A 10,349-nucleotide genomic window follows, 5' to 3' on the forward strand; every position below is an offset into this window, starting at 1 on the left:
ATATGTTGCTTATTGACTAAAGTCATTACTTGGAGAAGCAGGTAGCCTAATTGGTTAGCAAGTTATGATGCACCGTTACTTCTCTATAATGAGACAAGCTATGCTCAAAATCTATCAAACATAGACTTATATGTGATACATATTCAACATGTGTTGGACACATATGTTGCTTGTCCAATAAATGATAAAATTAAAAAAATCATGTGCTCTAAATAATTAACTTAAAAAATTAAAAATTATGCAACAATCATTTGTATCATTCCTAAATATCATTATTTTTTATCCTTCCAATGTTAAATTTTTTGAATTATTTCTTCCTTATTTAGTTTATGTGATTGTTATGTATTATTTTGAAATTTTTATGGTATATGTTTATGTAAATTATAAAGTCGTGTCAAAAGCGTGTCAACATCCGATATTCTAAAATTGAATGTCTGTGTGTGGGGCATCCTAGCTAATGAGTAGCTTTTAAGTTTATGCAAGCTATTTTGAGTATAGAGGAGTATAAACTTAATTGATTAATAAGTTGTGTATGCTAGGACGTGCATTTAAGGGCTACTTTATTATTAAACTAATATTACATGATAGTTTTCGGAAGCACACAGGTCACTTAGCAAGTTTTATGACACTATATACTGAATGCAATATGCCCCCAACGAGTCTAACATGATTTTGGCGACTTTGGGACGACTCTTGGGACTCATGATTTTATAGTGAATTTGATATGTTTATTATTTTCTTTTCTTTCATACGACAAACTCTCAAAGCACCTTAGATTGAACTAATGAAAATCATATTTAAGAAATATTTAAGTACACTAAATTAATAAAAAAAGACAACCAATTAAAAAATTCATAAAAGCTTTTAAAATAGATGCATTTAACTGACTGAGGGACCGTTTGAGGCGGCGGTGAGTTTTATCTGTTTGGGTAAACTGTGTTTCGACAATTTTTTCAAAAAGCTGCTATTGAAACCTGTATTTTCCTACTGATTCTGGCCGGGTGCGATTGCAAATTTCTAGTTGCAGTATGACTTAAAAAAAATTGTAATAATCACCGCAATTTTTTTTTTAAGATCAATTTATTTTTCAATAGCTTAGGAACAATTTTTTTAATAAGTTGCAACACCCCCAAACATACCTTAAATTGTAAGAAAGTTGAATTAATAGCATAAATAAATACTTCCAATAACATGAAGCCTAACAAATAGACTATAATTTCGGGTCCAAATATTGAACTATGGCAAATGTAGAAAATATGGGGATTAAAAAAAATGGAAATTTATATTTATATATATATATATACATACATACAATTAAATTCATATATTTATACATCAACCTATAGTTTGATATATATATTTATAACATTTTGATATAATAAATCAATATATGAAAAGAAGTATTTTAATTATGAAGATATTTTTGAAGTGTTATTAAAATTATTAGTAATATAAATGTAGTTATGAAAGTTTTGATATTAGATATGTAAATACATATAAATTGCGTGGTTTGTGTGAAAATGCCCCCAAAAATTAAATTAATTTATTATTATTTATATTCAATAATAACGCAAATCAAATAAATTTGCCTGTGCCCCCCTTGCTTCCTACGCACTGCAAACCCTAGAATCGACTGCGAGAGATTGGGGCAAAGCGAAAGCCTGAAGGAGATGGCGAAGTCTATGAGGTCGAAGCGAAAGAAGAGGCTGAGGTCTTTGAGGAGGGAGATCGCCGAGCCCTTCTACGAGAAGAAAGAGGCTGCCAAGCTTGCTGCCCAGCAAGCTGCTCTTGAAGCCCCCAAGCTTCCTGTACGCGTTCACAAGAATGACTCCGAGGCCGATGTGCCAGCCGAACCGTCCACTGCCATGGGTTAGCTCCATCTTTCCACTTATTTTGATCTATGTTTACACCCGGGTGATATCTATGGCATCTATCTTGAATCCTCACAATATACAGCTTCTTAGTTTGTCTCTTATGCAGCTACGCGCTGTTCAAATTTCTGTCATTGTTTCGTCGGTTTTTAACTTGATTCCATTTTCACTCCAGGGCTGATTTGTTTTCTTGAAGTTAGAAAATGTTTTGAAACTGATGAATTTCCTGGACCCTATAATTTGGATGGACGTTAATTTTGAAATTATTTTGGGGTTTACACTTTGAAAATAGCTTCTATATCACTCAACAGCTAGGATTTCACAGATACACAATTTCTAAAACATTTTTTCTATGCATAGGCAGCCAAACAAGGCGTTAACAAAATTTGCGTGCAATGTTCTAGCCTTTGAATTGTTCTGACTTCTAAAGTGCTTCTGATTGGATGGCTACATGTAAACTATCAGATTACTTGTGCCGGGTGATATACCGCCGATTGAAGCGCACAATTGATACCACTGAATGGACATTAAGAGCCGCTTGAAGTTAGATGAAAAATGATTAACTTTGTTATAGTCATTGTTTGGTTTGATATAGTTAGAAACCAACATTGATTTTAAAGTACACAAACTTTCTCAAAACTCCCAACAATGATGATTTTATTTTACCCTAAAAGACGAGGAAATCAAATCCTCATTTTCTTAAACATATTTTCAAATTACAAGCGACCAAATGAGGTCTATATGTTGCTTATTGACTAAAGTCATTACTTGGAGAAGCAGGTAGCCTAATTGGTTAGCAAGTTATGATGCACCGTTACTTCTCTATAATGAGACAAGCTATGCTCAAAATCTATCAAACATAGACTTATATGTGATACATATTCAACATGTGTTGGACACATATGTTGCTTGTCCAATAAATGATAAAATTAAAAAAATCATGTGCTCTAAATAATTAACTTAAAAAATTAAAAATTATGCAACAATCATTTGTATCATTCCTAAATATCATTATTTTTTATCCTTCCAATGTTAAATTTTTTGAATTATTTCTTCCTTATTTAGTTTATGTGATTGTTATGTATTATTTTGAAATTTTTATGGTATATGTTTATGTAAATTATAAAGTCGTGTCAAAAGCGTGTCAACATCCGATATTCTAAAATTGAATGTCTGTGTGTGGGGCATCCTAGCTAATGAGTAGCTTTTAAGTTTATGCAAGCTATTTTGAGTATAGAGGAGTATAAACTTAATTGATTAATAAGTTGTGTATGCTAGGACGTGCGTTTAAGGGCTACTTTATTATTAAACTAATATTACATGATAGTTTTCGGAAGCACACAGGTCACTTAGCAAGTTTTATGACACTATATACTGAATGCAATATGCCCCCAACGAGTCTAACATGATTTTGGCGACTTTGGGACGACTCTTGGGACTCATGATTTTATAGTGAATTTGATATGTTTATTATTTTCTTTTCTTTCACACGACAAACTCTCAAAGCACCTTAGATTGAACTAATTTTTTCTATGCATAGGCAGCCAAACAAGGCGTTAACAAAATTTGCGTGCAATGTTCTAGCCTTTGAATTGTTCTGACTTCTAAAGTGCTTCTGATTGGATGGCTACATGTAAACTATCAGATTACTTGTGCCGGGTGATATACCGCCGATTGAAGCGCACAATTGATACCACTGAATGGACATTAAGAGCCGCTTGAAGTTAGATGAAAAATGATTAACTTTGTTATAGTCATTGTTTGGTTTGATATAGTTAGAAACCAACATTGATTTTAAAGTACACAAACTTTCTCAAAACTTCCAGCAATGATGATTTTATTTTACCCTAAAAGATGAGGAAATCAAATCCTCATTTTCTTAAACATATTTTCAAATTACAAGCGACCAAATGAGGTCTAAGACAATAGTGATACTCTCCAAATTGCGAGCCATAGATGGAATTGAAGCGGGATCAATCTCTTGATGCATGGTTTTGGTTTGGTGCAGGTAAGTTACATTAGTAATTTTGGTGAGATTAACCAGCATAGAACAATTCAGACAAGAAAAATAAAATAATTTAGATCCAATCACCGACAAGTTGTCCTGCAACTGACTTCAGCAAGTTATCCTTAAAACCATAATCATGACCTGAGTCACAGATTGCTATGCACTTATTCAACAAAATATGTATCATCTTCAGCTTCCCTTCAAAAGAACCAACATGTCTTTTTACTGGAGAAACAAAAGGTAAGGGTTGGTAGCCCCTCAAAGACTTACTTGTTCGGATTGTATAGATTTTGATTACAATTGTTAGGCACTGGTTGAAGGAGGCCGGTGGTGGGAACTCTTAAGGGATTCAATGATGGGATATATATGAGGGATTATTTGGAGGATAATGGAAGTTTTTATAGGATTTAATGGTTGGCCAAGGCTTATTTACTTAAAACCTATAGTTTGATATATATATTTATAACATTTTGATATAATAAATCAATATATGAAAAGAAGTATTTTAATTATGAAGATATTTTTGAAGTGTTATTAAAATTATTAGTAATATAAATGTAGTTATGAAAGTTTTGATATTAGATATGTAAATACATATAAATTGCGTGGTTTGTGTGAAAATGCCCCCAAAAATTAAATTAATTTATTATTATTTATATTCAATAATAACGCAAATCAAATAAATTTGCCTGTGCCCCCCTTGCTTCCTACGCACTGCAAACCCTAGAATCGACTGCGAGAGATTGGGGCAAAGCGAAAGCCTGAAGGAGATGGCGAAGTCTATGAGGTCGAAGCGAAAGAAGAGGCTGAGGTCTTTGAGGAGGGAGATCGCCGAGCCCTTCTACGAGAAGAAAGAGGCTGCCAAGCTTGCTGCCCAGCAAGCTGCTCTTGAAGCCCCCAAGCTTCCTGTACGCGTTCACAAGAATGACTCCGAGGCCGATGTGCCAGCCGAACCGTCCACTGCCATGGGTTAGCTCCATCTTTCCACTTATTTTGATCTATGTTTACACCCGGGTGATATCTATGGCATCTATCTTGAATCCTCACAATATACAGCTTCTTAGTTTGTCTCTTATGCAGCTACGCGCTGTTCAAATTTCTGTCATTGTTTCGTCGGTTTTTAACTTGATTCCATTTTCACTCCAGGGCTGATTTGTTTTCTTGAAGTTAGAAAATGTTTTGAAACTGATGAATTTCCTGGACCCTATAATTTGGATGGACGTTAATTTTGAAATTATTTTGGGGTTTACACTTTGAAAATAGCTTCTATATCAGTCAACAGCTAGGATTTCACAGATATACAATTTCTAAAACATTTTTTCTATGCACAGGCAGCCAAACAAGGCGTTAACAAAATTTGCATGCAATGTCTAGCCTTTGAATTGTTCTGACTTCTAAAGTGCTTCTGATTGGATGGCTACATGTAAACTATCAGATTACTTGTGCCGGGTGATATACCGCCAATTGAAGCGCACAATTGATACCACTGAATGGACATTAAGAGCCGCTTGAAGTTAGATGAAAAATGATTAACTTTGTTATAGTCATTGTTTGGTTTGATATAGTTAGAAACCAACATTGATTTTAAAGTACACAAACTTTCTCAAAACTTCCAGCAATGATGATTTTATTTTACCCTAAAAGATGAGGAAATCAAATCCTCATTTTCTTAAACATATTTTCAAATTACAAGCGACCAAATGAGGTCTAAGACAATAGTGATACTCTCCAAATTGCGAGCCATAGATGGAATTGAAGCGGGATCAATCTCTTGATGCATGGTTTTGGTTTGGTGCAGGTAAGTTACATTAGTAATTTTGGTGAGATTAACCAGCATAGAACAATTCAGACAAGAAAAATAAAATAATTTAGATCCAATCACCGACAAGTTGTCCTGCAACTGACTTCAGCAAGTTATCCTTAAAACCATAATCATGACCTGAGTCACAGATTGCTATGCACTTATTCAACAAAATATGTATCATCTTCAGCTTCCCTTCAAAAGAACCAACATGTCTTTTTACTGGAGAAACAAAAGGTAAGGGTTGGTAGCCCCTCAAAGACTTACTTGTTCGGATTGTATAGATTTTGATTACAATTGTTAGGCACTGGTTGAAGGAGGCCGGTGGTGGGAACTCTTAAGGGATTCAATGATGGGATATTTATGAGGGATTATTTGGAGGATAATGGAAGTGTTTATAGGATTTAGTGGTTGGCCAAGGCTTATTTACTTAGCTTGGCTGAGATAAATAATGCGAGAGAGAAGAGATGGTACATAGTATAAAAACAGATAATTTTGAAAATCTTGCCAAAACCTTCAATTAGATAAAGGAGCCACCCAGCCATTTCAACACGCAAGGATCTTTAAAAGGTTTGACGATGGTTGATTGAAACTTTATCAAAGCTTGTCTTGATTGATCTTGATCATCATACACTTTTATGATGGAGGAGGCCTGCATAAGGAATGAAATCCAATCCTCCATTTCATCAACATGCTTGATTTTAATCACGCTCACGCTTGAAATTGGATTGTTTTGTTGTGCCATTACCTTTGCATTGTTTTTCAAAAACTTAGCAAATAGTATATCTGGATACTCTACATTAAACCATAGTGAGATAAAAAAAAGTATCCTATTTGAAATTTAAAAGTTGCTAACAAGGAGAAAACAATGACGGGTAATGCGCTCTTCTTATTTTCAATTTTTTATTATTTTTTTTTTACCGTAAGCATGTATAAGAACGAATGGATGTCATGTCATCATTTGAGTAGACAATTACAAAAAAATAGAAAACTCCTTTTTAAAAGTAATGAATTGAGGAGGGATCTCAATTTTGAAATGGGCTATTCATTTATTTATATGATATCTTTTATATATTGACTTTTGAAGACTGAGAATTCCAATCATGTTTAAAACTTAAGGTTAAATAAATATTTATTTTTCTTTTGAAATAATATTAAAAATTTTGTATGATATTTTAAGATTTAACCTTTTTATTTCATTTAAACAAAAAAAACAATAACAATATTTCACTCATGACCTTGAGAAAAGAAACCAATTGCTTGTTCATATAATATTTCACTGCTAGGGTAATATTTTTCAATATATGGGTGTAGATAAGCTATTTTGATGCATGCATTTTATTTTATTTTTGTCACAATTACCTTTGCCATGAAATATACCAAATCTTTTCCGGGTGATTCCTGTATCAGCTTAATGCCAAAATACATAGGACTTGTATCTATTATCTTTTCTTGGGATTTACATGTCTAATTTAGGGTATCTATGAGGTAGAGGTGCCAAGTTGTTAGGTGCTGTGGAGTGCTAAGGATTAATCGATTCAGCTGTTTTTTCACATCTTTCTACATATTGTATAATTTATCATAGGTGTCAGATGTAGTTTGTAAAGTTTTATTAAGATCCTTTAACACATTGTGATTTCATGATGATCTGCACAAAAGTTTTGAATATTTGAAGGATTAATTTTTGGGTTGTATGCATTGCTAACAACTAATAATGAGAAATATAAACGATAAAATTCTTAATGATTTTACATTTGTAACTACATGGAGCTTGATGTTGATGTATTGGTGCATTTTTAGAGTCTTCCAAAAAATATTATGGCTATGCTTTAACTTTGATACCAAATCAAAGAGAACAATGACGGGTATCTTGAGAGATTTATTGATAGGATAATCATAAGGGCTGACCAAGGCTTGATTATTTTTGCCGAGAGGAACTATGGGAAATGAGAGAAGAGATATAAGTACTAAAAGGATATAGCCAAGAAGATTCCATAAAATGTTTTCAATTAGCTGAAGGAAGCTATCATCACAATTCATTATTAGTTGATTAGCAACACTTAACATAATGAGTAAGAGAGTCATTCAATATTTGAGCCCATTTTGATTCATAAAGAAGGAAGGTTTGACGATGGTTGATTGAAACTTTATCAAAGCTTGTCTTGATTGATCTTGATCATCATACACTTTTATGATGGAGGAGGCCTGCATAAGGGATGAAATCCAATCCTCCATTTCATCAACATGCTTGATTTTAATCACGCTCAAGCTTGAAATTGGATTGTTTTGTTGTGCCATTACCTTTGCATTGTTTTTCAAAAACTTAGCAAATAGTATATCTGGATACTCTACATTAAACCATAGTGAGATAAAAAAAAAAGTATCCCATTTGAAATTTAAAAGTTGCTAACAAGGAGAGAACAATGACGGGTATCTCGAGAGATTTATTGATGGATAATCATAAGGGCTGACCAAGGCTTGATTATTTTTGCCGAGAGGAACTATGGGAAATGAGAGAAGAGATATAAGTACTAAAAGGATATAGCCAAGAAGATTCCATAAAATGTTTTCAATTAGCTGAAGGAAGCTATCATCACAATTCATTATTAGTTGATTAGCAACACTTAACATAATGAGTAAGAGAGTCATTCAATATTTGAGCCCATTTTGATTCATAAAGAAGGAAGGTTTGACGATGGTTGATTGAAACTTTATCAAAGCTTGTCTTGATTGATCTTGATCATCATACACTTTTATGATGGAGGAGGCCTGCATAAGGGATGAAATCCAATCCTCCATTTCATCAACATGCTTGATTTTAATCACGCTCAAGCTTGAAATTGGATTGTTTTGTTGTGCCATTACCTTTGCATTGTTTTTAAAAAACTTAGCAAATAGTATATCTGGATACTCTACATTAAACCATAGTGAGATAAAAAAAAAAGTATCCCATTTGAAATTTAAAAGTTGCTAACAAGGAGATAACTCTTCTAAAAATTGCGCTCTTCTTATTTTCAATTTTTTATTATTATTTTTTTACCGTAAGCATGTATAAGAACGAATGGATGTCATGTCATCATTTGAGTAGACAATTACAAAAAAATAGAAAACTCCTTTTTAAAAGTAATGAATTGAGGAGGGATCTCAATTTTGAAATGGGCTATTCATTTATTTATATGATATCTTTTATATATTGACTTTTGAAGACTGAGAATTCCAATCATGTTTAAAACTTAAGGTTAAATAAATATTTATTTTTCTTTTGAAATAATATTAAAAATTTTGTATGATATTTTAAGATTTAACCTTTTTATTTCATTTAAACAAAAAAAACAATAACAATATTTCACTCATGACCACCTTTTTATTTCATTTAAACAAAAAAAAAAAAAAACAATAACAATATTTCACTCATGACCTTGAGAAAAGAAACCAATTGCTTGTTCATATAATATTTCACTGCTAGGGTAATATTTTTCAATATATGGGTGTAGATAAGCTATTTTGATGCATGCATTTTATTTTATTTTTGTCACAATTACCTTTGCCATGAAATATACCAAATCTTTTCCGGGTGATTCCTGTATCAGCTTAATGCCAAAATACATAGGACTTGTATCTATTATCTTTTCTTGGGATTTACATGCGTGCTACAAAATGCTTATGTATTTGTATACGTAACACAGAAATATTAATATTTTCAAATATAACACCATAACCTTTAAATCACATAAAAATACCACTAATATTAACTTATTTGAAGTAAAGTTCTTCATTGCATATATCTTGATGTGATTGGGATTCCTTGAATATGTTAGATAAGTAAATATGAAGAATTTAAAGTAATAGCTACATAAAGGCATAATAACAGTACCTGCTTGATTAAGCTTTCTGAATTGTTTCTGATTAGATATCGAAATTGCTGATGGAGTGAGCTCTCAAGGAGATGTTTCAAAATCACTTCTAAAGCCACTGGGAGGTATAGGTAAGAAGAAGCTAAAAAAGAAGCTATTGCTGAAGAAGCTGAAGCGACGCGGCAAAGGCAAAGGCAAAGGAAGTTTCAGGAGAAGAAAGATTTAGTTAGTTGCTTTGATCTAAAATTGCCTTTCAAAACACGTGTTTGTAAAACTAAGTTGATGAATTGTCCTGTTCTCATATTCAAATGAATTTTGCCTCTTTTGTTACATTAATGAATGATTGCCTGGCTTTTGCAGTTTAGGAGTCATTGGGAGTATGTGGTGATTTGTTTGTTTTGTGTTGAATCAAATGAATTTTTAGGTTTGATTTGAAGGAAAATGAAATCAATATGAAGCATGTTTAACGATAGGATGGTGATGGCGGAGAGATGAAGCTTCAGCGATGGCGGTCACCTGGTGTAAGTTGCGGGTGGTTGGCATCGGCGATAGTGGGTGGAGGCAAGCAAGCAGCTGGTTCACAATGGTGACCACAATAAGCATTGTATTGGGACTGATCGTTAAGGATATAATGAAAAAGAAGATTGTAAGATTTACATATATTCCACTTAAATCCTATGAATTTACATTTCAAAGACTTGCACTTCAACTTTTTATACATGTCATCTTATCTATCCATTAAAAAATGCATCACTCTTTAAAAGTTAAAATGGAGTGATATTTTTTATGTGACATGGAAGATTTGGGTGTTATAG

At 32.7% G+C, this 10,349-nt stretch overlaps 1 protein-coding gene across 2 annotated transcripts; it reads left to right on the forward strand.

Moving 5' to 3' along the window:
• The first annotated feature begins 1,587 nt into the window (after window positions 1–1,587).
• LOC110022154 lies at window positions 1,588–9,898 on the forward strand. Of its 2 annotated transcripts, none has more exons than XM_020720969.1 (2): window positions 1,588–1,869; window positions 9,591–9,898. In XM_020720969.1, exons 1-2 carry the CDS (start codon window positions 1,671–1,673, stop codon window positions 9,758–9,760), a joined length of 369 nt encoding a protein of 122 aa, XP_020576628.1. In that variant the 5' UTR covers window positions 1,588–1,670; the 3' UTR covers window positions 9,761–9,898. The 2 variants fall into 2 exon arrangements, with proteins under 2 accessions (XP_020576628.1, XP_020576627.1); XM_020720968.1 differs by lacking the exon at window positions 1,588–1,869 and adding an exon at window positions 4,567–4,848.
• The last annotated feature ends 451 nt before the right edge of the window (window positions 9,899–10,349 follow it).

The sequence above is a fragment of the Phalaenopsis equestris genome, unplaced genomic scaffold (assembly GCF_001263595.1).
Source record: "Phalaenopsis equestris unplaced genomic scaffold, ASM126359v1 Scaffold000174, whole genome shotgun sequence".
NCBI classification, from domain to species: domain Eukaryota; kingdom Viridiplantae; phylum Streptophyta; class Magnoliopsida; order Asparagales; family Orchidaceae; genus Phalaenopsis; species Phalaenopsis equestris.

What these genes read in the sequence shown, in the direction of transcription:
- LOC110022154 (XM_020720969.1), top strand. Translation starts at nt 1,671, where the DNA reads ATGGCGAAGTCTATGAGGTCGAAGCGAAAGAAGAGGCTGAGGTCTTTG. An exon ending in CGAACCGTCCACTGCCATGG is followed by an intron (nt 1,870 to 9,590) that starts GTTAGCTCCATC and finishes GTTTCTGATTAG; the next exon opens with ATATCGAAATTGCTGATGGA.